The sequence below is a fragment of the Morchella sextelata genome (genome assembly GCF_020137385.1).
Source record: "Morchella sextelata strain SCLS chromosome Unknown scls_5, whole genome shotgun sequence".
Lineage (NCBI taxonomy): Eukaryota > Fungi > Ascomycota > Pezizomycetes > Pezizales > Morchellaceae > Morchella > Morchella sextelata.
Genome location: NW_025408620.1, coordinates 1,040,444 through 1,068,407, shown reverse-complemented (window position 1 = coordinate 1,068,407; position 27,964 = coordinate 1,040,444). Strand labels below are relative to the sequence as shown.

The window sequence follows — 27,964 nt, the reverse complement described above, 5'->3', positions numbered from 1 at the left end:
CTACTGCTTTAACACACCCACGTCAAGATTCAATGAAGTGAGGATAGCTCATGACTGAGATTCTGTTCCAAGCGGGAAGACATAAGGGCTCTCATGAAGCTTTCTACTCGAGATTTATGCTGTAAGGGTGGGTTTTATGTTTTGGGAGAGCACAGAGCTTTTGGATGACCGGTCGTTGGTTGATGTTGGCACTATACGGGATACTTTTTAAAAAAAGATTGGGTAAGGCCCGGTAAAATTAATTATTACGCGTAGTTCCTAAGGTTATATCTATGTGACGTGGTTCAAAGTGAGCGTAGCCATTGTTAATTTTACTGTACAATTAGAGTAATGAGCTAGTTTATTGTGCCGGAGGAACTGAGAAAGGAAGAGCTAAAATGAGATAATTTGCTCATACCTCTACCAGGCTTTTCAAGATCTGAAATTTGCACGTTTAATGTACTGTTGGAAGTATATACTCTAGAACTACTGCGGGGACTCAATTCCTGATCAACTCCGCGTTTTGAATCTCCCACATTCCTGTTCGTTCCTCTTTCGTTTTACATGTTCCCTAATCACGATACTCTTACTCTTCTCAATTATTTATCTTTCATCATTCTGAGAGCATGAAATCTCTCTTCTAAAAAAATTACCCAACGATAGGAGGTCTACCCCTACCTCTACCTCCACCTCTTGGTTCTTGGTTCGTACTAGTTTGAGTTCTAACAGAGGCAGGTGTAGCAAAGACCGGGCCCGTGGGAACGGTATGAAATATAGGTACTGAGTGAGAGTGTGCTCGCTGATATGTCTGAGACTGTGCATAGCTCATTCCACCATTAACACCCATGTTTGAAGGATGGTATGGTATCATGCCACCATTCCCATCATCTACATGTATGTAACAGGCCGGATCGTTGCACTGAATGGTTACAGTTTGCGTCGGCAGACCTTCCACTGTGTATCTTGCTACATGTCGAACGATTATATTAGCTCTTGTGTGAGAGGAGAAGGTGTCTTGGCTTCCGTACCCGTCAGTGGATATTGACTCTCAAACGGTACTGTTCTGGATTCAGGGGGTTTATTGTCATCTTCACTCAAAATAATATAACCAAAATATTCTTCTTCCCTCTGCCTTGGATCAGGAGGGTTCTGAGCGACAATCCCGATATACTCTTGTTCGTTCTCGTGAGTGTTCTGAGGGGCACTCCCGGCATCCTTTAAGAGTATTCTCTCGGAAGATGCCTTCATTCCATCGCTCTCGGCAGTGACATCCTGGATGATGTCCTCGCTTGGAGACAACATATCCGTCTCCTTGCCTTTGAACGATTTTTCTCGACACTCCACGACATCAATAGGGTCGCTCATAATCTCCGAACGTGTTATGGTTTTGACCTCGGTTATGTTTATATCGGGCGTTTTATGGTCCTTTTCTTCAGGCGACGATGGACTAGCTTCTCGCACTCCGTCTATCATCCCAGTACCATAGATATTTTTCGGTGTTCCAACACCGGAGAGATTTTTGGGTGCTTCATTGGCTGAGTAGGTTGGATATTCTAGGCTCACACCGGAAATTTCATCTCCGTTTGTATCTGATACAGAGGCATCCGGAATCTTTGTCTCCCCTTGATCAACAACCTTGCTACAACTAGCATAGTCAGTCTCAGATTCTTTGGAGAGATATTTAGGTGCTTCATTGGCTGAGTCGATTGGATGTCCCAGGCTCACACCGGAAATGTCACCTCCGTTCGTTTCTGATACAGAGGCATCCGGAATCTTTGTCTCCCCTTGATCAACAACCTTGCTACAACTAGCATTGTCAGTCTCGGGTTCTTTGTGATCGGTCCCCGTTGGTGATAGAGGTTGAATATCGTCTTCTTTCACAGGTGTTGGATCCACAATTCCTTTCACGGGTATTAGGTCCAATACTCCCCCCCCTTCTCCATCATCTTGCCTTTTCCTTCCAATTGGGGGATTATCCCCACTCCCTAGAGGTGGATAATTCTCTTCCTGTTCATGATTTATGGGTAAATGCTGAACTCCCTTTATGGGAGAGCATCCTTTGCTGATCATCTCCTCGTTCAAGCCCTCTTGAACAATGACAGTCTCTAATTTCAAGATAGGATCAAAGTTATCTTCTGATATTGGAGGAGAGCTAGCATTAGTGCTACCACCATCCCCATTTTCAGATTGACTATCCTCCTCTAGAGACCTTAAACAACCATTAATTTTCTGCCGAGGTCTCATCATCCTGCTCAAGATCTGTTTCTTTTTCAACACTCCGGAGGTCTGAGCAATAATATTCTCGGTATCCTCAGGCTCATTGTAATCTTTAGCCGTGATATCTTTATAATTTTCCTTCTTCGCTTCTGAATCTTCGCTTGCTCCCCTAGCCGAGTTATCTGATCTTCCGGGATCGCTTATTGCATCCACTTTTTGCTCGTCATTCCTCAAAACCTCGAGCTCCTCTGGTGCTTCATTATTCTCCTTCCCCCCATTCGAATTCTGACCACTAACCAATGACAGAGCTTTCTCCGCAGCTCCCTTCCCCTTCTTCTTTTTCATGCGCCTTCTCTTCACGAAACCTTTGAGTTCGGTAATGAATAAAGGGATTTTCTTTCTTGTGTCATCGGTGAACCAATTCCTAGTGTCCTCCTCCACAATACCAAAACTCATACAAAACATGATTGAAAACTCAATATGATCCAGTTTTGTACAATATAGGATCCAGTTGAATATAAACCCTGAGCATATTCGCTCATATGGTAGGTAAAACATAACTTCGTCAAACCAAATGTTGATTGGATTTCCGGAAAGCCCCATCGGCGCTTTTTCGGCCAAACCTGCTGTTATCGAATCCTCCCGTAATTTAGCTAAAGCTTCTAAATCACTCAAAGTAAATTCCTTTTGTTCCCCGTGAGCACGCATTTTGAGACGCAGTTGTAAGTCAACCATTAGGTGCGAATTGTGGATAAACATCCTTTTCTTTTCTACCATGAAACTATGCTTGCTGTTCCAACCGCATCTACTAGCCTCATCCTTTATCATTAACTTCTCCGACGAAAGTCTTGCAGCGATCCCGTCAATAGCATCCTCTATTTTTCCGATTTTTACTTTATCGTGCCGAAACTGATTAATCGCGTTTCGCCACGCCTCTACTACCTCCCCTTTGTGACACTCATCACCAGCGTCATGGATAGCCGTCCATACGTCAAAGCATTGCATCTCCGTTTTGGGGGTTCTGTAACGTCTTGTGAAATTTTGCATCCATTCATCTAGATATCTCACGCCTTGGATGTCGTCTTCCTTCACTTCTTTTCGCAGACGACACCATCGATCCAAGATTTCCTTATAGAATTCTGGTGGGAATCTATTCAATGCTGCCTTCGGCCCTTGAAAATGACCCATCCATATGTGACCATATGCTTGCATATCCCATACTTTTGTGATTAACTGGTCCATATCTTTCACTCGTTGCGAAGCCAGTTCCAATAATTGAAGCTCAGTTTCAGTCAAAGTTTCCAGATGATCTGACGCGTATTCAACTATTCCAGCAAATGTGATATACATCCAGGTCATCCTAATTTGCAAATCGACTGTTAGGCTTGCTGGGAAATGACCTGGTTTTGGCTCCAGCAGTCTCTTGTTGAATTTGGCTAGATCCTCCGGGTTCAAGTATCCCCACCTTGATTTCTCTGAGGAGTCCAGCATTTTTTGGGAAGCGTATTTATTGATAACACGATAGTTTTTGCCCACTCGATGTTCAAGCAAAGCACTATCTACGACATCCCGAAATTCTCTTCCTATCAGGTTTAGACCCCGATAATAAGTATTTCTAGTTCGAATTCCACTTGTAAAGTGAGATGCAACGTACCTTTCAAAACGGGAGGTTCTAAGTTTAAGTTCACCGCGTCCGCTAGTTCCTCGCCCATCGTCAAAAAAGCCGAGCAATGAGAGGACAAATATTTATCGAGTTTTAAACGTTTCCAGTCGCGATACTCCCTCTAGCCAAAGGTCGCACGGGATGCGAGGTGTATGTACTCCAATCACAGGCCTCAGATAAAATCACAATTCATGCGCCGGCGATGCAGAAGTGCTACCAAATTGTAATATATTCTTTTCTCCTTAGTCTAGGCGGAAGTAGGAGACTGTTCAGCCTTAGTGTTCTAATATGAAAGACGAGGGGTTCGATGTAAAAGTAAGTGTGCTTCAACCACGCATAAAATCTTGGGACGGAGAGATTACTACATATATCTTTCCATGCTTAACCATACGTATCAGATATATGCCTGACATGGACAACTATATGTAACAGTAACTTTCCCAGTAACGGTAACGTACATGTAGCTTTACTAGACAACGTCACCGCCGCGGGCTATCATTGCCATGTAATCGATCGCTAGCCTTAGAGCTCCGATATATATTGACACGTTAAGGTTAATAAATGCGGTACGGTGATCTATTCGTCGCGTTATATCTCGGGTTGATGGCAACAGCGCCGCAATCATGATGGACGTGACCCCAGGCCTTGGTGGGGGATCCAGAAGGCGAGGGCTTCTTTTTGGTCACTACACACGTATTCATACCAAACCACATATTATTCACGGTAGTAACAAGAGTTCAAGATCAATGAAAGGCATGAGTGATAACTAAATACTGTAGGGAGCTTGAAATTTTAAAGTTTTTTTTTATATTTTACTTTCACTATCTAACCGATTACTTTATTGTTGTCATCGTAAAGCCGACGGTAATGAGGTTGACCACTAACTGCTAGTACTGCAGTAACTATATTGCCTCTTCTAGTTCTTGCAGTTCCAACCAATATAAGAGTCTTTCGCCGTATAAGGGTACAGAGAAACCTATCATAACTCCACCCTCTCGAAATTCCATCCCTACCAAACTTCCAGCGCCCGGAGGGAACGGAATTTGTGTTTTACTAACAAATACCTCTCTCTAAATTCTATCCCTACGATACTTCCAGCAAAGTTTGGCCACCGTAGGGGTGGAATTATGGTAGGTTTTGCTGTATATCGGTAATCGCATAGAGGAAGGTCGGTGTCAATTCGTGGGCTATACTGTCTTCGTAGGTTCAATTTCATTATATTCTCGATAGTAAAGCTTTATAGACACCAAGCAGAATTTCCCAGCAGTTGAAGGCATCGGGAAGAGTAAATTCACTCTCACCCTACCTTCCCGCTACCAATGTCCTATCTTGATTATAGTTAGTCAGGATAATCTGTCCCAGCTCACATCTCCTGATGAATAATACTGAGAATACAAAACTCATTATCAACAGAACCCCCTAACCCGGTGCTAAGCCTGATGGCAACTAAAATCGCCCTTGGAATATCCGGATATCCACAACCTCGTAAATAACTGGTATTTTTCGGAATAGAAACTATTTAGTGGTGTTAGGCTTACCTTCGCGCGCAATAGTACAGTTCTCCCTTCTCGGTTAGCACTCAAGGCCGCAGGAAGCAACTGAAGTATTTTAACATAATACGAGCTTCCAAGCTTTTAATTTAATTCCCGGAAGTACTCTTGACGGCCTTGTCAACTTCATCAGCTCGATTCGCAGCCCAGCTGCCAAGATCATATATCGAGTGATATCCTATGATTGACAGGTTGTCGACGTAAGAAGCAAAGTCACACCATACAGCTTGGACACATACCACCCTGAAATCAGTTATCTCTCATGAGATATATATAATCGAGGTACCTGATCCTACAATAACATTCAATTCGGGGTAGAAGTGGTACATGGTACCGACGAATATATATCTTCCCACCACCGAACACCAGCTAACACCACGGGCCCTCCAGATTGATACCAGCCTGAGTTCTTAAAATATGAAGTATCCTAAAATAACGACAAAAACTCCATAAGGCTCATGCTACGAAGTAAGTATCCATTAAGCCTTCGACGAAACATGTTGCACTCGTTATAGATGCTTGGTGACCACATATATGTTATATCTGCCTTCGATCCTTCACATTCACGGTCAGCGATATGTAATTCAGAGCGGTAATATCCCTACAGAAGAGGTTCTTTGGTTATACTTTACTAATCTAGACTAAAATCAGGGTTGTAGCCCGATCTATATTCCCTCGTCCGGTGGCGGGATTCTACCCCCCCCCCCCCCCCCGGGCCCACTCCAAAATAATCAGTAGTACGAATTAGGTTACATGCCAAATTTTTGCGGGAGATTTCCTGTTAACTCTCGCCGATATTTTTCCCGAAATGAACAGTGTAATCAAGCGATGTGTGCTGAGAAGGAGGCTATATAAACTTTAATTCCATCTACATCGGTAGTGTGAAACCCGAGCCAACATCCTAAGTCGGTAGGTTCCCAGATAGAAGACAGGCTAAGATACAACCATGCTAGCAATCTCGGATGATGGTCCTGACCTATGGATAACAGATGAGGCAGGAGATAGTAATATATACCTGTTCCCTTTCGATTTGGCGATATGGTACGCAAGGAACCACTAAATCAGCCTTCCTGGGGTAGGTGTGAATCCAAGTACAAGTCTTTCGGATTCTGCGAGACCACGTTTGTTGATGTTCTATCAAAGCCCAGCTACAGAGATAAGGCGCCATGAGAGGGTTAGGGCTGCTGGTATGGCCACATCGAAAATTAAGGTTGAAATTCACCGCACCTGATATAGTTCGGGTACTATGCTTGTATTTTTGAGGGGGCAAAGATTGTGGCCGGTATTAAGGAAACGCGGGAACACGTCATATCGAGTGCTTGGCTCTTCGGATATACATTTACCCATTGCTTAGATAAGAGCAAGGTAAAATATAGTGGCATCTTTTGCATGTCTCATGAGGACCTCACATCACCAAACAAACCATCAGAAGCACAAATAGTAACCACAATTCAACAAAAAACCTGGCATCGAGTTTTCATGTATGATGTATCAACTTCATCCTTTTGTACGAGAGCCATCTGCTCGAGGCTTTCTGGGACCTGGAAATCCACAGGCTAAAAGCTGCCAATTGCAAAGGTAAATGTAGCCTCACTGGAAGATTATTCGCTATTCATCATTAAAGAATCGATCTCGTGTGCAAGACCCCCACAGTTGATGATATGCATTAGCTAAATTGGCGTTATCCAGTATTGAACAATTGACATCAATGTAAGAGTGCTGGCATAACTCTCACATATGCATCTACATACTCACTCACGGTTTCTAGCACCATTCGACTAGAACAACTCACCCGCGATCAAACGCATTCACGAATAATGGCAATATAATATATCTTCCCAAGAAATATGACAAAGGATCCGGACATTTCGATACTGAGTAACTACAAATCACGATTATCATAGTAGTTGGACTAATTTGGACGAACAAAAATCAGTTTTCATTTAAAACTATCTAAGCCTAGCACCGCTTGGAATTTGATTCCGATTGCTCAAAGATTGGCACAAACCAACAATGCCATCTCTCTGGTCATCCCTTTGATAATGACACTCGTGAGAGTGGGAATTTCTGCGGGTTGCTGTTAGAAAATGCCTTAGTATGAACTGCAATTCGCTGGGGCTCTCCTAACAACTAGAGCTAAGAAGGAAGGAAGGAAGGAAGGAAGGTCACATACCATTCGAAGGTTATGGTGACAAACCGAGGAAACTCCTGTAATCCTCAAAGAAGTCCGTCATCTCACCATGTAAGAGGAAACCTTCCTCGGCGAGACCTGAAAGCAAGCTCACGAAATTGATTGTGACATCCATGCTAGACCAAGGAGTCGTTAGCATCCTTCTGTCTTCTCAATAATTGCTGAAAGCTTGGGAGGCGAACCAGAAACAAGGAAACAAGCATAATTCCAGTGATTTGCTTGGCGGGATTAGAAATAGGTGGGTTTCTGGCTAGAATCCCTTGTTGAATGATTTGACGATTCAGTTAGTGAGTGGATTCAAATAAGTAACAGGTTGACGTGCAAAATTAGCACACCTAAAAGACGCAGATACCCCTGGCGAGGGTTGATCCGTGAGGCTTCCACCACGGGAGCAAGTGGAAACTACGATAAATTCCTTCGCTGTCTCAATTGTCCGTGCTAATATCTACTTACAGACATTAGTAAACCGAATTCCAAATGAGAGGTGTAACGTTATTCTTACCACAAATATACCCCACCAATCAAGAGAACAATGAAGCGGATACTTCGTTACTTTCTCCAAGAAAGCAATGAAGCGGATACTTCATTGCTCTCCCGGGAGGGCAATGAAGCGGATACTTCGTTACCCCCTGCAGGAGAGCAATGAAGCGGATACTTCGTTACCCTCTCCCGAGAGGGCAAACGAATGATGCTGTCGGCTTCTGATCTCTGGAGAAATCTCGGAGGGGCAAAATGATGTGTATGTCTAATGTGGCAGCGTCAGAACTATGTCTTTAATTTCACAGTGGACAATATCAATAAATATTCTTTTGAATGCCATAAAGATTGGTTATTAACTCACTCACCCGGAAAGAGATCTTCCTGAATAAAATCGGTAGTCCCGGAGGTACCTCTCGATATTCACAGTTTCCATATCCATTGCCAGTGATATTGTTTGCGTGTGGAGTGGTCCTTATCATCTCCGCTCAACAATGGAGGCTTTAGAGTATGTGGTATATATAAACTATTCGAATCAGTATCAGTTAACGACAAACAAAGAGCAGCAACAAAAGGAACTCAGCCTTACCACTACCAGACATATCAAATCCGGCATGCCGGACCCGACCACAATGACTTGCCCTTGGCCAGAACTTTTGAAGGATAAGCTGTTTCTTCGAGCTCTCTATGCTGTCCGTATAGAAGCTGGACGCACGAGGAGCTCTTAGATGGTGGCGGCAGTACAATTGCTCTATAAGAGAGATATAGAGGGGGAGAGAAAAAGAGGGGAAAGCGACCCTCCAGATGAAGGTGTAGTTGTTGATGGAGAAGAGGTAAATGCAGTATAATCACCCTACAAGAGAGCAGAGACCGTTCCCCACGAGGGGTTGGGTGGAAATTGTTCTTTGGAGGTCCCAGTACAGCTGCCCTACAGGAGAGAGGGAACCCAACCCTATGAGGGCGTTGGGTGGAAATTGCTCTAGAAAGAGCAATGAGCAGCCCAATTGCCAACAGGAGAGAGAGAGCCCAGCCGATGAGGGCGTTGGGTGGAAATGATCCCGAATGAGGGGAATCCGAGGGAAGAAGGAAGCCCAAGGATGGGGATAATAGAGGGGAGATGACGATGGGAGTTGGTCAGATCAATCTAGGCCCCAAAGAAATGAAGGAGAGGCTGGAGGCGGATTGGAAGCTTGGAAACGAGCAACCATGAGATCGAAGAGGGATAAGATAATTATAGAAATAAGGGAATGGAGGATGGGGTATTCTGATGGTAGATATCAGAGAAATGAACTCTTGAAGATGAGGATTCTTGAGGGAAGATGAGAATTCTCGAGGATAGATGACGGAGGATTATAAATAACGGCACAAATGATGAAGTTGAAAGAGGAAAAAGAGAGGATAGAGAGGAAGATGCCCCCCTTTTATTTTCCGAGCTTTGCTGACGAATCACCTGATATGAGGAAAGTTGTTTATATTGGAGCGGAAGTCTATTCTTCTGATGCTCTCGACGGACGTTATCTATCGGACTTGGAACCATGGAACTCATGGCCATCGGATTCCGTTGATATCCGAACACGCGATCGGAATTTGAAATTGACACTCCTCCCCTACTGACTTCTCATCATGCGTTATATACAAAAAATGGTGCAATCATATAGATTGCGTGAATTTCTAACAGGTATACAGATATCGAGTGTTGATTGGCAATACCAGAACCTATCATGACAGTACTCTGACAGCACTTATGCGGATTCTGAACATCGAGATAGACACCGTGTCCTCTTTGCCTGGGTACTCGCAGAACTACCAATACAGCAAGAAAAACCCAGGTTCTGCCGCTTGTTTGGAGCTGCTCAGCGAGTACCACGTGGAGCTGCGGCTATTGGATTTACCATTGTGTCCTTATGGGTTTTCTCTCGATTTTCGGCCGCCTCATCGCTTTAAAATAACCCAAGCACCCCCAAGCCTAGCTGAAGAGAGATATCACTTCAGATCCTCATGATCAATCTAATCTGAGAATCACATAAAAATATACATTTAGACGTGATTCCTAGGTTCCTGCATTTATGAGGGTTTTCGACCCTTCCACTATCCATCCCCCGACCCAAAGTCCCCGGGGTCAAAATATACGCGTATCTTAATACTAGCTAGTATCAATCCTTAAACATCGGCAACATCATTCGCAGTGTCACGGGGTGAGCACGCATTTCGGCTAGCCGTAGCTCATTCCATAATTCTATAAACAGATTTAAGCACATTTGCCACCTATTATTGGATCGATGGCTGACCAAAATATTGTATGCGGGTCTAATGGAGACGTGTATCGGCTTTCAAATAAAAACTCTCATTTGCTTCCGGAAACACAATCAGGAACTTAATTTGTTGTATCTCCGCAGTACTCCTTACTCTTGGATACCCGGAAGTGCGATCCGAGGTCAGGTCACACAGTCTCACTCGGACCAGGGCTAATTAACCCTCCCTACGTCACTGCACTCTCCTCATGGAGGGCCCCTTCCTCCCCGCCAGATGGGAAACGGCTTCGTTGAGTATTAATGTAATCTACACCATCATACTCTCTAGACAGCATCATCTAACTACATATAGGTTGTCTTTTAAAACAGGGTGGATGGGGAATTTGGTTATCCGGGAGGGCAGAATATCATGGCAAAAAGGGACAGCTCCAGGCGCATTGTAGGTTTTACGAAACAGACGTACGTACCCGCTCCAGCTTTATTATTAGTTAATATTGGGAAAGAGCACGTAGACAGATATTGTAATAGAGCAATTCTTCCACCGAATACGGCCTTCGGCGGCCCCTTTTCTGTAGGAGCGACGTATCATGTACACCTGGGTGTACTTTATAGTTTACCATCATTCTGTGCAGTCCCGACTTAAAGCCAGTTTTCAGGAGGTTGCCCTCGGTTCGAAGCTGCTCTCATCGGATATGCTGTAAATTTTTGAATCTACGAGCGGGTTCTAAAATACGTATTCCCTCTTCAACTCTTCTTCCCACATTGCATCTTTTCCATATATTTACGTATGTTTTACAAAGAATATACATAGTTTCAGGTGAAATGCTATGAGGCGCTACACCCGTGGAGCGCCATCTTAGTTCTAAGTCCTAGCCCGTACTCCTAGGAGACTCGCTGTTACTTGCGCTGTGTCTTAAGCTTCTGTAACCCGAAACGAGCCTGAATGATCCACGCCGCGTATTTAGTCCTTTATATGCCGGTGATCAGCGACGAGATATGTAAACACATAAGTCTTCGCAGCGGCGTCTCGGAGGCCGCATGGACCATGTAACACACAGCCGGATATCGGGGAACGAGCTCGGGAAATGTGGAAGTACATGTAGTTGTACTGTTGCAAGCGGCGTAGATAGTACCGTTGGCTCTCCTTGGAAGACCCGAAGGAGCACGTACGTATGTAGATTTAGACTTGACCTTTATATGCGATGGTCTATTTGAAGCTCCTCCAGATCAGGGGAACTTTAAGTATGGTCTCGAACCCTGGTCAAGAATAGGAGCAACCCATTACTTGGCTGCTGCATTTTTTTCTGCCGAATTTGTATGGTCATTTTTTTTCGAGAGCCAGCTTCCAGAAACTACAATACGCAACGTAATCTAAACTTTAGAAATCTTTCGTCGGTTTTTCAAATTGGTCGCACCCTATGTAGGGTTAGGGTTGTACTAGTTTGGAGGGATATGTATCCCATCATCCCGACCACGTCCGCACATAGTAATCCTTCAAACTAACATCCATCACGAATAACTTTCTCAAAGACTCCCCAGGCTCGCATCGCTGGATTGAATCTACCAACTCTCGGCAAAGGAACGAAGCCGGGTTATCTAGATCGACGCGACCGCTACGGTCCTTTTGAAGCAACTGATCGCCTTCAGTCTGGGACACCAATGACTCCATCCTCCCTTCTTCTAGTTATAATAAGTAATGAGGGTCGGTACTATATGTGTACATGTATGGGGATTCCTAGAGGATAAAGTTATAATTAATTTTCGTAATCTTGATAGTACCGGGTGTGGGTACACGCGCAGATGGACCTCCCTGAAGCTTCGTCAAGTCCCGATTTAGGCTAAATCCTTACGTCTGGTACTCTTTTGGACTATGATATTCATGCTTAGGTCCGTTTATCACCATCAAAATTAGAAAATAGGAGTATTCATAAGATTCTTTCAACAGTAACTAACACCATTTTTAGGCTACATCCGCTATATCTCGACACACGTACTCATCTATCAGCATTCCACATATTACGACGCACATATTCATCTATAAGAATTACAGAACAACAAACACAAAGTGGTTAATATGTTGCCACTCGGAAACCCTCGCAGCTTATAGCTTAACTCCATAATCAATTCTGCTCAGGTGTCCTGGTGGTCCTTGGGATAAGACTACTCATTCTTCTAAGTAGGCCTTTTCCTGCACGCCTTATCCGATCCCTTCTTCTCATACTGTCTGTACCCGCAGTTGGAGATGAGGCCTCATCCTCACCCGATACCAGACTATCACTGCCAATAGAATCAGCATGTTCATCCTCATCATCTGAATACCAACCAGCACCTTCAGGAAGCTCCCGACTAGTCATTGCTTGATGCCACTCGCTTTCTGTCCTCTCCCATTCAAGCTCTTCTCTCACAGTATCCAACTCTATCTTCCTCGCCAATCTCGCCGGTAGATTCACGGCTTCTGGGTCCCTGGTTCCTTGGCCTGGACGCGCAGGCCTCATGAGGATAGCAGTAGACTCTTCAGTCTCTGGCTTCAGTGATTCTATGCTGGCTCTGCTCATAAGCTTGCGTATGCCACGGGCTATCTCTTCGTTTTCCATTTCTACATGGTCTGCGGCTTTGCGTGCGTTTTTGGCTTCGATGGCGGCGCGGAGGCGGTCGGGGATAGCGATTGGATTCCCGAAGATTGGAGAATTAGGTGGTGCGGTGGTTTGGCTACTATTTGGGGTGTTGGGAGCGCTCATCTTGAGGTTTGTGTGTATTCTGGTCAATGATTGAATGTTCTTGAAGCTTGAGCTAATTGTACTTAATAGTCCTTTGTTGGCTTAAGGTCCTGATGGAATAAGCTGATGAGAGTAATGAGGAATTTATTTCTTGCTGGTAATATTCTCGCTTTATACGAAAGAGATCATATCTTAAAATCTCTGCAAACGGTATACTTTTGATAAATTTGTGCGAAAACCTCCATCTTGAAACGGTACTTCTGCTCTCCTTCAACATTCGTGAAGAACTTCTCGTTTCATGCTGCTCTAGAAGACCTTTTGAGAGCTGACGATAACCCTGTAGTGCAACTTGAAAATCGACCATTTGGAGGATTCAGTTTTACCAATGCGTAAAGGCCAAGAATAGATTTATCAATCCGCCAAACAGCCGGAAATGACCCGGAAGCTGTTCTAGAAATTTTCTTTGGAAAGAATTGATTGTGATTGCAATTGTTTTTCGAACGCTGAATGCTTAGTGGCCCACTATACCCTTCGCGGTAAGTGTATGCGAATCACACGTGTGATATTATGTGACCGTGGCAGTCAAGGTTACGTAGCGAATCATGAACTTGGGTACCAGTTCTCTTTGCGATTTTGATATGATGGGAGTAAAGAAACATCATCCTCACAGTAATGAGAAACACAAAATATCACTCGATCGGCGATTGCTTACTCAGTGATAGAGCTACTAGGCGAAAGACAATGTAAGTTGAAATGTCATCTAGAGCTTTGAACAGGGCGTTTGTACAAGATCTTAACAACTGGAATAGGGTTTAATGTCTGTACCAGCTATCGCGCTCCCTACCATACATCTCCTGAGCTTAACGACCAAATACCGACCCCCGTATGCCCCTGCGAAGTGTAATCCTGGTCAGAATACTAAAAGGCTCAGCGCAGAATATGCGATAAAGAATATCGAGAGTTTGTACCTGCTGCGGTTTTCCATAGGATTGTTTCACCTTTCTCGGAAGTGCATGACTACAAGTATGTTAAGTGACGTCAAGGTAATCTTGAATGCGATTACACTATATTCATATACCTATCAGCTACTTTATCTTCAGAATCGAAAAACGGGCTGAGATAATACATGGGACCAATCAATACCCTGTTTTAAAAAAGGTCGTCTTGAAGTTAATATATTACTTGAAAGATATATCTGCCAGACATCTCGTCTAACCAAAGCCTAATGAACCTTCAAGCCTTCTACATAGTTTCGGGAAATAATATACACCACGTGCGTTGCAACGAGATAGTGACACAGGACACATTTCCATGTGAGGAGTTTGTCCCACGCCGACGCCAGGATTGCCAGGATAGAGAACCAAGAGCCAACAAAGTTCTTCACAAAACTTACAATTATTGAATATTTACCAGAATCCCCCCGTCATCTCTCAAAAGTAGCTGATATTCCTTTTTTACGCACAGATTAATATCTCCCACTCTAGCATGCCTAGAACGATGAAAATTCCACGCAGTCACGAGATTAGTCGTTATTTTAGATTACTGATGACTTTCTAGGGTATAGTGCGCCTTTGCACACCCGCCGACATATTGGTCAGGATCTCCTCACCACGCGCGATATGACAGCCAACATAGTACCATCTGTTGAACTATTTACCGCGCGTTTATTTTTCTCAAGTAAATAGGTGCCGATATGGCATTTTCCATACCATACTCTTGGTACGCATCTTCCCTTTACATAGGAAACATGATGGATGGAAGAAATCTAGCTAACTTAGCCCCTAAAACCAACTACAGTGTAGCTAACGTTCCATTGGGGGCAGTATATATCAGTGCCAGCTGTGATTCATATGTCTATTCAAATTTTCGGGCGTTATACAGGCTTTCTAGGTCCCATTTTAGTCGCTTCCCAGTGATCAGCACTAAATAGTATTCATGGTGAAACCCGAACTTAACAAGATCTTATAAAAGCTTTCAATAATCTAAGGCGATGATTTACAAATAATTCGCACAGGTCGATCGACCTCAGCCTCTGTCCAAACCTATGATCGTTCCAGACTGTATCCCTGCCATATCATCGCAGTACGATTATCTTCTACTCCCGCCGCCTACTTTCATGACATCCAACGGTCAATCCTGCGGATCTGCTGAAGATTCAAGGCTATTTGCTGCACAGTGTCGTCCATATTGAAAATATGTGAATTAGCACTGCCGGAACGCACGCATGGTTAAAACCCAGGGTTAGGGTTCCCGTTAGCGTCATGACCTGGAAGCGAGGTAAAATATACTTCGCGCAAACCAATAGCCAGGCTACACCACACTCATGATTTTCATGAAACATGTTCTCAAATGAAATAATTCTTCATAATTTCTTGAGAGCTCAACTCAACCAATCCGTTGTGGTGTAATGGTTAGCATCAGTCGCTCTCACCGACTAGATCGGGGTTCAATTCCCCGCAACGGAATAATTTTTGTCTCTGGATCCTCTTGTGCGAACAGTTGAACAGAGATATCTGAGCACCTTTAACGTTCATTTTTTTAACCTTATAGTTGGCTAAGTAACACTTCTCTATACGGGTTTTAAAAGTCATAATATGTGAAGAATTAAAGTCCGTGTTCCTGTTAATGTTGTGTTCGGCCGGGGTCGTTAGAGTTACACATCCGTTGAACCCTGTCAATGATCAAGATAAGATAAGATTAGATTAGATTACCGAGGCCAGCAACTCCTCCCAGGGCCAGTTTATCTTCGTTAACCGTAAGCACGGCTCTAGCTCTACATCTCTACATATAGTTTCCATCGCCGGGTTCAACGAGTGCGGTCCCAAAAGTCGGGTTGAGTTATTCAAAGATAATTGACCCAGAGAGGGCGTGCCAGTTTGCTATTAGATTAACTTCCATCAGTTTCGGATATCAACTATGTAGACATAGCTCCATCCAGGTCCCTTGATCTCTGCTAATAGATGAGACGAACCACAATCAGGCGTAGAATTGATATCCTAGCATGTCTCTTCAACCATAATCCGCCCCACTATAAGTCACATTTCATGGTACCTCTTACCCGGTAGCATGGGTTTGATAGTATAGTCCAGACTAAGCTGGCTAACTATGCGGGCTTGCGGCGGTGGTCTGAAGGACTCTTCCGGTTGGAGATATTCCTCCGCTTCAAATATGGCCGCTACGTTCCTATCAAGAAAGCAGTTGCGTGTGTATACGAAACTTGACGATAAACCCCTATTCACGATTTCGGGGCCAAGGCGAACAATTTGGTATCATAAATCCCAGGTACGCAATCACCATAGCCACAGAAGAGGCTCTTCCTCGGCTTCTCTCTCTATATGGCTATTTGCTACAAAACACATTAATGAATGTAAAATACGACCATTCCTTCCTGATTTTGCGTAAATGATAGGTGGATGTAATTACCTATGTGAATGGCGCATGATTCTCTATTTTATCCAAGTTTCTTTGTTTATCTAATAAGTATATAGATATACCGATATGCAATGTGTTATTTAAAGGTTTTGATTGGCCAGGTTTGAGGGGTTTTCTTTTTCTCTATCAAATATGTTTGTCAGTAAGTAGATATTCTATCAAATATGTTGGAGTTAGTAGATATTCTATCAAATATGTTTGAGTCAGCCAGTAGATATTGGTTCCAACATACCTTGAGTCAACCAAATAGTATATCAGATATGTGCACAGGGCATCTTGGGGTTTCAGTGATCTTAAGCGTTGGTAAACTGATATTGTTTAAGCCATAACAGTTCCTACTCCGGCCAAAGGCCGGAAAATGCTTGTATATCCTAGCAGTATTTGTAGTTATGTTCGTACCAATTGAAGACCTCTCTAGGTGTCAATTGTCTTGAGTCTACGCACAAGACATTTGGAGCTATTTAGAACCTCCGGATTGAATACGCTCCTCCTACTCTATCAACTGGCAACACAATATCGGACCCCGTAAAAACGTCCAGAATGGCCGAGAGATGCCCCAAGAATACCTTCCAATTAGTCGCGAGATAGAGCAATCAAAGCTTCAAATTCAAAGCCCCTTTACCTTCGCGCCGATACCCAGCTGAGCTGAGGACCGTTCCCGCGCTCCCAATGCCGAAAATTAAGACCATCACAAAGTATCCCGTACTAGCCCAGAAGAGCACTAATGTAGTACCTCTGATATCAAGTTTATGTCCTATATACTTAATTAAAACCTGTACTTAATTAAAGTCAGTAATCGATTTATTTCCGCGTCGAGACTCCACCGCCAAGCGCTCGAGTGATACCTTATGCTCCGTTGCCATACGCCTCAACCCACCAATGGTCCGAACTAAGTGGGCAGTGTAAAGCGCAATATATCTCGGGGAGATATAAGTCCTCCGGCATACCGCTTGATTCTGCACCCGGATGGATCTTCTTTGGTGCCGATGAACTTGGCGACGTCCTAGCTCATAGGGACCAATGATACGTAGCAAAAAACTACTCTTACTCTAAAGGATGGGCGTACAAATCGGATCGACTGCTCTATCCGGAAAACCGGCAGCACCAGTAAAGTGTTTAGCAGCCCTCATGCATAGTCGAATATTAGGTACTCTAATAATTAATCCTACACACATAAGCAGAGTACGCGTCCTCGTATCTGTAGACACAGCCCATGGTGAAGATATCAAACGATCGCCCCGCGTAGCGTCGTGGGATCCCCGCTAAACCAACCATAAATCGAGGCTCCGGGAGATGTGTATGTAGCGTTTATGTTTTACTTTTTCTTACAGGGCTTCCTAGCCGTGACTGTTATTTGTTATCTCAAGTTGACGGTGGCTTTGTCCCTGTAACGAGCGCTCTGTTCGCCAATGGAGCACAGCAAGTTTTATTCCTGCCGGGATAATGAGATCTACAGGGATTAGTAACAAGGCCACCCCCTAAATTGAATGATGATCTGCCAGAGTTTACTTTAAGTATTTATGCGTTCATAGCTGTTGGTAGTAGATATAAGAGCTCTTAAGCTCCATCCAACAGAGTGGTCCATATTCTCAATCCCCAACAAATTTCGCAAAAATCCACAATGGCACCCCCGAACGTTTCCTTCAGCTTCGTGTGCAGCATCCTCCTCAGTGGTATCTGGCCTACACCCTACCCTAACACCTCCTACACCGGTAAAACCGTGATCGTAACCGGCTCCAACACCGGCATTGGCCTCGAGGCCGCCCGCCACTTCGTACGCCTCGGCGCTGCTAAGGTCATTTTGGGCGTTCGTAACCTTGAGAAGGGCGAAGCCGCTAAGCGCAACATCGAGACCTCCACATTGCGACTCGACGTTGTCGAGGTGTGGCAGCTCGATCTCTCGTCCTTTGCCGGAACGAAGGACTTTATTGACAAAATGATGAGCCTGGAGCGGCTGGATGTCGCAGTTATGAACGCTGCGATGGCAGGCTTGGGGTGGAAGGAGAGCGTAGACGGGTGGGAGGAGGTGCTACAGGTAAATGTGTTGTCGACGGCGCTGCTGTGTCTGTGGGTTCTGCATAAACAGCTGGAGTCTGCGAGGTTACATCCGGAGTTTAAACCACGACTTGTGCTTGTTGGGAGCGAGGGGCATGAATTGACCACGTTCCAGGAGCGCAAGACGAAGAATGTCCTGAAGGTACTAAATAACAAGGAGTATCTTTTGGACCCGGCGAATGAGTGGGAGCGGTACCCGTTGTCGAAGCTGTTGATTATGTACTTTGTCCGGGAGCTTGCAAATAGGGTGCCGGGTGCCGACATAGGCAAACCTGAGGTTGTAGTGAATATGGTGAATCCAGGAATGTGTGAGTCTGAGCTAGGGAGGAACCAGAGTTTTGCAGCGAACCTCTTCGTCACGATTGTGGGGAAGAGTGCAGAGAGGGGCGGAAGAACTCTTCTGGATGCGGCGGCGCGGGGACAAGAGAGCCATGGAGGGTACACCACATCTTGCAAACTTGTTCCGTAAGTTGACTTCTCCTTCTTCCTTAGTAGAAAGAAGATGGAAACTAATGCGAGTATCCGTCAAACGTAGGCCAGCGGCGATCATCACAAGCGAGGAAGGCCAAGTTGCACAGAAGAAGATGTGGGGAGAGATTGTCGAGGTACTGGAAGAGAAGTATCCGGGGCTTGTGAAATCCTGCTTGGGCAATTAGCTACGTGGTAGTGTAGGATAAAGGTTGCGATTGGAGTATTCGGCTACATCTGCTTGGGATTCAAAACAGTAAGGAAGTGGGGCCTGGGTCATGTATATAAACAGAGAGAAGGGCATCTTGCATACATTATGGAAAGCTCAGTTTTTCTTTATGTTGGATTTGTTCACTTCAAGCTCGCGATGGAAGAGCCGGCTATTCGAATATTTCTGTGAGGGTGAGCTTGCAACTAGATGTTCTTGTCTATGCTGTAGAGAAATTGGCGAGGCTTTCTAGAGGAGATTAGAAAAAACTTGAGTGGTATAAGCTATGTAGGATGGCGTAGTTCTCTATCCAGGATGGGGCGCGTACATACATACTAGGGGTGGGCCACCTCGCCAAGGCGAAGTGTGCGCTTGAATGTGACCTAATTTTGTTAGCCCAACTTAAAATTTTATAGTTCTGTTGCTAGTGTGCTTTAACACAAACTTCTGAAATTATTTTCTCAAGCGATTGCTATCTAGTGTAGTGGTTAAATGTCTGACATATGTCGAAAGGCTTGGGGTTCAAATCCCAGGTCTGGCGATATATAATTGAGGGCCTCGTAGGTGCATCCTATTATCCACTTGTGGATAAGATGCCTTGCCGCAGAGGAAGAGGGTTGTCCGACTTAGTGTACCTATGAATTTATTCCTCTAGGAGCTAAGGGCGTAATACTCCAGTCGTTTATTCAAGCTTATATCAGTAAAATGATGTGTGTGGAAGATAACCGGCTGAGGTAACTCGATGCACTTTTTTTGTTCATTTTGTATTGTTTTACAGTGTAAATTTTCGCACTTTTTGATATTATAAAGTACAATATCTGACTGATACAACATTGTAAAGGAAATTAAAATACAGGAAACTATAATAATACTTCAGGTTACACCACGTTTTCTGTCTGTCGACCACGTTGCTAGCACTGTAAAACGTTCAATCCATCTACATCAGTGACCCGAGAAAGTGCCACATACAGCTGGCCATGTGAGAATGATGGCATACGCAAATCAACACCAACTACATCCAATGACTGTCCTTGCGCTTTATTTACCGTCATGGCAAAGCAGAGCCGAATTGGAAGCTGCTTTCTGGTTAAAATAAATGGTAGATCCCCCTCCGATGTTGAAAGTTTGATCCTTGGTATAATCTTAATCTGTCCATCAAAATCTCCACCCAATATGCGTGCTTCGATGCATCTCCGTCCCAGCCTGGTAACCGTCAATCTGGTACCATTACACAACCCCTGCTTTGGATAAAGATTCCGTAATAGAAGAATAGGTGCTCCAATCTTCAATTTGAGTTGTGAAGGCGGAAGAGATGCGGGATTAAGATTCTGGAGGTATTCTGCCGGTAATTCATCCACACTCTCTTCTGAATTGCTGAATTCCGCGGTATCAATGGCAAAGTATGTTTCGATCTCCCCTGATATCTGTTGGAGTACTATTTCATTGAAATCGGCAACTGTATCATTCCTCATTGCCAGGATAGCACGCCTTGAAAAAACCGTAGGATCCAAATGTGCTCTGCTAACAATCTCGAGTGGGAAAACATGTCGGCAGAGGTCTTCAACTATGGTCGAAATCTTGATGAATGGTGGGAGAATAATTGTACCGTTCCATTGTTGATTGTATGACATTTCTGCAAGCCATTCGGCAAATTGTCTGTTTGCGATTCCAACTCTTACCCTCATATTAACTTTGAGAGAAAGTAATTTGAAGTTGTGCCATAAAATAGAACTTTGAAGGCAAGCTGCAACAATAGGTCCCCTGTTCCCCCGCCTCACAACAGGAAGTATCTGCACGTAATCCCCACCCAACACAACCGGGATATTTCCAAATAAGGCACCATCATTAGCATCATTGATATCATTTAAGGTTCTGCTAACAGCCTCAAAGCAATATTTATGTTGCATTGGAACTTCATCCCAGATGATAAGCGCGGTTCGACGGAGTAATCCAGCCAGGAGAGTGTTTTTGTCGATAGAACAGGTTGAGGACTCGTTGATAACAATTGGGATCTTGAATCGTGAATGAGATGTTCTTCCCCCTGGAAGTAATTGTGCTGCAATTCCAGAAGATGCGACGCAAAGAACAATCTTATTTTGTGCTCTGAAATAGTTGCATAAAACCTTATAGAGGAAGGTTTTCCCGGTCCCGGCTGGTCCTTGTAGAAAGAAATGCGCATTTGCTGGGTTTTCGACTCCTTGGATGATGGTGTTGAAACAGTTCAATTGATCCGCATTCAATTGTCCAACTCCGGTTTCATATGAATGAGCTTCCGCTTGATTGTCATATCGGAGTTCAGCTGCAATCATCTCATTTCCATTTGTGAATCCCCAATCATTAGTGTTGGGAGGAATGCTAAAGTCCGTTAAGGTTTTGCCAGAGTCAGCAAGTATTTGTGAGATCAAATACAGGCCGTAATCGAGGTGTGGATTTTCCATGTTTTCAGGAAACAGAAGTGACTCATTGTTCCGTAATGCGTTAGGGAGATCGTCACATATTTTGATTCCGAATTGAGTCCAGAGTGTGAGAGGGTCAGTTACATCCCCAAATAACAGTGCCGTTGCAAATAGGGTTCGTAGAGACGATCCACTCGAAAAAACAATAGCCTCGGTAAAACATTGAATCCACTCCTGATCATCTTCCAACAGACCAAGCGCAATGCATGCTGCTTTGAATGTGGGATGAAGGATATTACCAACTGTTCTCAAGTGCTCAAAAGATTTGGCACCACGAACAGCTGTAAGAAGTAGACGTAAATAATATTTCTCCCCCATCACTGGATTGCAATGGTACATTCTACCAATAACAACTCCACGTTTCCTTGGACTCCAGGATCGACTTTGACGGTTGTAGGTAAAATGAACAGGAAATTCCTGGTAAAGATATTGTCTTCCATCAGAGTTTTCGGAATTGTACTTGAAAAATGCCATGAGAGTGGATTTGGCGGCTTCCATTCTTTGCTGTAATTCCTCCTCAGTGACATCTGCGTTGAAGTATATCGGCTGCTCTCCAGGCATGTGTATTGCCAAATGTATGACCGCAGGCAACTCTTCATGCATTCCATATTCAAATAATCGCCAGGCAGCCTCGGTAGGCCCAATGTATCGACCCTGAAGATATCTTCGAACTTCATCCAATTCATTGCCAACTTCAACCGTTGTCCTGTCCGAACCCTTGTATATATATTTGTGTATATATTTGATGGCATGAATTGAGCCACAAACCTCAACATTAATATGTGCCTTATAACGCCATGAAAGGTAAGGGTTATGAGGTACAATCCAGCGATTGTCAAACTTAAACTGGTTTGAGAATCCCATACCCCTCAATGGAGTAGTGAATGTTCTACCATTATTTCTCCGTCTGTAGAGTGGGTAACCATCTTCCTGGAGAATGGTCTCTGATTGAAAGACTTTGGGGTACCGTTTTGAGCAAGCTGAACCGCCGTTATTTGTCTTTGCCATACAGGGCGCATTGGGTGCTATCTCTCCGCATGGACTGTGAACCATACAACTTGATATAACCGAGTGAAGCTCTCCATTAGGGTCTGTTTCTGGATCCGGGAGTTCCACCGAAATAATGTTGTCAATATTCTCAGGTGTAACAAATCGATCATCAGGATGTAGGAAAAGCAACAGGTGCATATGTGGCAAACCGCGCTTCTGATATTCAATGGTCCAAACACATCCCAAATAGCGGCCGAAAATGTGTTTATGTTTCAGTTCTATAACGGGGACTGTGGACGTAGGAACTATGAAGCCAAGGAATACAACCGAGGCGAAGACGTGGACGTAGGATGTTCGTGGACTATGGACTATGGGGCCGAAGGGTACACCTAAGGCAAGAACGGGGACTGTGGACTATGGACTATGGATGGTTGTACCTGGTCTAGTATACCGGGTAAACCCTATGACGTAGCGTGAACCAAACAGTATTCGTGACTGTAAAACACAGAGGTTGCATAAAGAAGAAAGGAAAAGAAAGAGAAACAAGAAATCACGAGACAATACCCCTCTTATATATCCATACCCTGTCCCAATGCTGACTCATACTCTCGCATAACAGAAACAGAAAGAACATAATAGAAACCCGCTTCGCTAAACCCAACCACACTACATAACCCTTCCTCTTCGTACCCTAACACCTCGCATAACCAAACCACATGGCTGCCATTACAGACCACTCCCCCCTCTACGACCTACCTCCTGGTAGGCTTAGGCTTCCGTGGATATCGTTTGTGAAATCGTTTGACAATATCGGGCGAATGTTCGACATCCGACAATGGCTGCCACGAAGCTTCGTCATAACCGACATACTTAACCAAGTATTCAAATCTTCCCCGACGATCCCTGGAATCCAAAATATCCTCGACTTCCCACTCCTCCTGTCCTTCAACTTCGACCGGCGGTGGTGGTAACTGTTGTTGTCCTGGTAAAGGATCGTTTGCTGCAGACGACAATAAAGAAACATGGAATACGGGATGAACTTTCATGGAACGAGGGAGTTCCAACTCATAGGCATAAGGACTAACGATCCGCTTCACGATATATGGTCCAATGCGTTTCCAATCAAGTTTCTTCGATGGTCGTTTGGTGAGGACATGGCGTGTTGATAAGAAAACTCGATCTCCTACTCGATAGTGAGGTGCTGGAGTTCGACGTATATTGGCGGACTCTTCTTGAATCCTTTGCGCTCGAAATAATTCATCCTTTAGAAAATCCAATATATCTTTCATCTCCCTTGCAATACTATTGGCCTGATCCTCCGCTGTCGTCCTACCATGTTCCAAAGGACCAAAAGTCATTCTTGGATTCCTCCCTGAGTTGGCGTAAAATGGAGAGATTCTCGTTGTTTCAGAAGCATGGTTATTTGTTGCAAACTCGGCCATTGGCAACCATCGAACCCAGTCGTCCTGTTGATAAGAAACATAACTTCGAAGGTATTGTTCCATCACAGCATTGATTCTTTCCGTTTGCCCATCCGTCTGGGGGTGAAACGCTGTAGAGAATTTTGGCGATATTTCCAAACGATCGCAAAGGGACCTCCAGAATTCCGCAACAAATTGTGTTCCTCGATCAGATACCATAGTTTCAGGGAGTCCATGTAATTTCCAAACATTATCGATATATAACCTCGCTACTTCTTTTGAATCCGCCTCTTTAGTTGTGGGTATGAAATGTCGCATTTTGGTTAGTCTATCTACCACAACTAGAATTGCATTGTACCCATCACTCTCCGGAAGGTCTGTAACAAAATCCATCGATACATCCATCCATGGTCCATCAGGTATTGGCATAGGTCGGAGTACTCCATAGGGCGCATTGCGTGATGCCTTGCTACGGGCACACACATTGCAATTCCTAACATACTGATCGACATAATTTCGCATTCGTGGCCAGTAGTATTCTCGATTCAGGAGTTCCAAAGTCTTTGCTCTGCCTGGATGGCCTGCCGATGGGTTATCATGGTATTCTTTTAGAAGTTTTAGTCGAAGGTCATTGTCGTCCGGTACGTAGAGTGCGCCACGATAAAGTAGCCGACCGTTGTTGTCCTCCGTACATTCAGCAAGTGAAATTTTACTCGAATGGCGAACGCCATTCCGAAGCATCGCGAGGACTTTGTTCGGGAAACTGTCAACTTGATAAGCATTTGAAAACAACTCTTCTACAGTGGACATTCCTTCAGCGGATTCATTTGAAAAAGAACCCGCGAACAAACTTAGCTTTGAATCCAAATTTTTTCGCTTCAAAACCACCTGGCTTTGATGCGTCAACCGTTCATCCCCCTCCTTAGGTAGGTCACCCGACCTCCTAGTCAATGCATCCGGCTTTGCTCCTTGTTTCCCTGGTCTAAATTGAATGACGAAATCGAAACGTGAAAGAAATTCCGACCAACGGGCTTGTCGACGGTTTAATAACTTTGTTGACATGAAATATTCGAGGTTCCGATGGTCGCTAAGAACTTCAATTGGGAATTGTGCCCCCTCTAAATAATGTCGCCATTCCTCAAAACATCGTACGATTGCCAGGAGTTCTTTGTCATAGATCTCATAGTTACATTCCGCAGGGGAATGTTTCTTAGAGAAGAAAGCGACTGGATGTAGAATTCCTTCGTCGTCACATTGGGACAGAATTCCAGCAGAAACATAGTCGGATGCATCGGTTTCTACCACGATTTTCCGATCCGGATCAAAGTGCATTAGTATGGGTGCCGTTGTGAACATCCTTTTCAATGTCTGGAATGCTTCCTCCCTTTCATCCGTCCATTCAAATTTAACATTTTTCTTGGTCAGAGCTGTAAGCGGAGCAACAATTTTTAAATACCCTAAAATAAAACGCCGATAGAAATTCGCAAATCCCAGAAATACTTGAATATCATGGAGATTCCTTGGTGTGGACCATTCCAAAACATCGACAACCTTCTTTGGATCCATCCTATTCCCATCCGGGGTGAGAATAAGGCCGAGATACTTCGTTTCCTGGACTATAAATTCACATTTCTCAGGCTTAAGGTGAACATGACTCTCATCAAGTACCTTCAAAACCTTTCGAATGTGCTCTTTGTGTTCTGCCAGGGTTTCCGAGTAGATAAGAATGTCATCTAGGTATGCTGTCACAAATTGGTCGAGGTATGGTCGTAAAATATCATTGATCCAGTGTTGGAACGTAGCAGGGGCATTAGCTAATCCGAACGGCATTACAGTATACTCGAAATGTCCATAACGAGTCCTAAATGCCGTTTTCCATTCGTCTCCCTCCGCTATCCTGATCTGATTGTATCCCCAACGTAGATCCAACTTGGTATAGTACTGTGCCTTCGAAAGTTTAGCCAAAGTTTCCTTTAACAGTGGTAACGGGTACCGATTTTTGACCGTGATCGCATTGAGGCCTCGGTAATCCACACATAGTCGGAGAGTCCCATCACTTTTCTTTACGAATAGTATGGGTGCTCCCGCTGGCGACTCACTGGCTCGAATGAATCCCTTAGGTAGATTTTCGTCAAGGTATTCTCGTAGTGCTTTCAATTCAACCTGGGATAATCCATATATCGGTCCGTGCGGTGGTCGTTTACCTTCCTCCAATACGATCTCAATATCATGTGACGGCCGATGTGGTGGAAGGACTGAAGCATCATATTCTTGGAACATATGGAGACGATGGTGGAACTCCTTTGGTACTAGTGGCTTGACATCGACGGTGGATTTCTCAACTGCTGAAACGACAACAGTATGATGTTCCGGTGGAGGGATCGATATTCCATGGACAGTGACTGTCGTTCCACTGAGTGAACAGTGTTGACAACAGTTTCGAGAGTCAAAAATAAGTAGATTATCTTTTGGCCGAATGGTGACATCGTGCCGTCGCATCCACGGTATTCCCATCACGATCGGATAATGTCCCAACTTTGTAACGAAACATGAGGCAATTTCTCGGTGACCATGAATATCTAGTGAAACATCGACAATGTGGGTAATTTCTCCTGACTGGATAGGTCTTCCATCCATAACATCTACCTGGCGAGATTTCCTAAGGGGGGTCATTGCAAGATTGTTGTGACGTACAAAGGATTCATCGATAAAAGCATATCCTGATGCTCCAGTATCAATGAGAGCGTAGGTGGGAATGAAAGAGTCGGGATTCTGAGAGACCGAACAGGTAACAACAAGAGAGTCTTCGGACATCTTATCCTCAGACACAGCAGCAGCAGCAGGGAGAACAGGAACAGGTGGCGGGGCTGGCCCCTTTGGTTTGCCATTTTTTACCAAAGGGGCTGACCTTTTAACGCCGGCTTTGAGGACCCATTTTCAAGTGGCCTTTCTCGCCAATTGCTAATGGAACGAGGATTTTGGGCGCGAGGAGCCAGGTAACGAGGCTTGGAGACATGGCGAGATTTAACTGTAGCGATAGAAACGGGGATACGAGAACGAAGATCAGCAATGGTAGCATTGGCTTGGGCCTCCCAGGCTTTTGCAATAGAAGTGATGTGAAGAATCTCATCATCAACATCAGCGAGTTTCTCGTCGGCAATGGCGAGACTTTCCTAGTGTAGTGCCAGACGGAACCGAAGCTCTTCTTCTTCAGCCTTCGATTCCTCCAGCTCAATCTTCAAAGCAACAATAACCTCGTCGCGACCTCGGATGATCTCGGTAGAATCTTCCTGGTTATCGCACAAGGTTTGCCAAAAATCTGCAGCCTTTTCGTTGGCTGCTTCTAATTCTGTGGTGAGGCCGGCAATGACCTCTTCCTGAGCCGTGTCGATAACGGGTTCTAGTGGTGCGGGGATGTCAAGAGGCTTGGTGAGAGCCTCCAAACATTTAGCAATAAGGCTATGAGCCTCCGTAAGTTCTTCGCCGAAGTCTATATCGGCTGGGAGGGGACCATAGGTGGTCAGAAATTCTGAAAGACGCTGCAACAGCGTATCCTGAGTGGTGTCGGACATAGTCGCAACTAGAACTAAGCAAGGTGGTGTTGTATCGGTTGGCTGTAGAAGGATGCAACCTAAGTATAACGGGGACTGTGGACGTAGGAACTATGAAGCCAAGGAATACAACCGAGGCGAAGACGTGGACGTAGGATGTTCGTGGACTATGGACTATGGGGCCGAAGGGTACACCTAAGGCAAGAACGGGGACTGTGGACTATGGACTATGGATGGTTGTACCTGGTCTAGTATACCGGGTAAACCCTATGACGTAGCGTGAACCAAATAGTATTCGTGACTGTAAAACACAGAGGTTGCATAAAGAAGAAAGGAA

General features: G+C 44.5%; 6 protein-coding genes across 6 annotated transcripts; 1 reads left to right on the top strand and 5 right to left on the bottom strand.

Annotated features, from left to right (window-relative positions):
- Positions 1 to 960: 960 nt before the first annotated feature.
- On the bottom strand, positions 961 to 3,687 carry H6S33_010807 (uncharacterized protein; the record flags this gene model as incomplete). Its single annotated transcript, XM_044842166.1, has 1 exon — positions 961 to 3,687. The coding sequence occupies one exon, from the start codon at positions 3,685 to 3,687 to the stop codon at positions 961 to 963; it is 2,727 nt and encodes a 908-aa protein (XP_044696737.1).
- Positions 3,688 to 7,828: 4,141 nt separating this feature from the next.
- Positions 7,829 to 8,519, bottom strand: H6S33_010806 (uncharacterized protein; the record flags this gene model as incomplete). The annotated part of the gene is made up of 5 exons (XM_044842165.1): positions 7,829 to 7,859; positions 7,936 to 8,045; positions 8,103 to 8,152; positions 8,284 to 8,345; positions 8,446 to 8,519. The coding sequence occupies 5 exons, from the start codon at positions 8,517 to 8,519 to the stop codon at positions 7,829 to 7,831; spliced, it is 327 nt and encodes a 108-aa protein (XP_044696736.1).
- A 3,930-nt stretch (positions 8,520 to 12,449) lies between these two features.
- H6S33_010805 (uncharacterized protein) lies at positions 12,450 to 13,067 on the bottom strand (the record flags this gene model as incomplete). Its single annotated transcript, XM_044842164.1, has 1 exon — positions 12,450 to 13,067. One exon carries the CDS (start codon positions 13,065 to 13,067, stop codon positions 12,450 to 12,452), a length of 618 nt encoding a protein of 205 aa, XP_044696735.1.
- Positions 13,068 to 18,099: 5,032 nt separating this feature from the next.
- Positions 18,100 to 19,189, top strand: H6S33_010804 (uncharacterized protein; the record flags this gene model as incomplete). The annotated part of the gene is made up of 2 exons (XM_044842163.1): positions 18,100 to 18,998; positions 19,069 to 19,189. The coding sequence occupies 2 exons, from the start codon at positions 18,100 to 18,102 to the stop codon at positions 19,187 to 19,189; spliced, it is 1,020 nt and encodes a 339-aa protein (XP_044696734.1).
- A 931-nt stretch (positions 19,190 to 20,120) lies between these two features.
- Positions 20,121 to 22,226, bottom strand: H6S33_010803 (uncharacterized protein; the record flags this gene model as incomplete). Its single annotated transcript, XM_044842162.1, has 1 exon — positions 20,121 to 22,226. One exon carries the CDS (start codon positions 22,224 to 22,226, stop codon positions 20,121 to 20,123), a length of 2,106 nt encoding a protein of 701 aa, XP_044696733.1.
- Positions 22,227 to 23,407: 1,181 nt separating this feature from the next.
- H6S33_010802 (uncharacterized protein) lies at positions 23,408 to 27,648 on the bottom strand (the record flags this gene model as incomplete). Its single annotated transcript, XM_044842161.1, has 3 exons — positions 23,408 to 26,943; positions 26,985 to 27,244; positions 27,272 to 27,648. The coding sequence occupies 3 exons, from the start codon at positions 27,646 to 27,648 to the stop codon at positions 23,408 to 23,410; spliced, it is 4,173 nt and encodes a 1,390-aa protein (XP_044696732.1).
- Between the last annotated feature and the right edge of the window lie 316 nt (positions 27,649 to 27,964).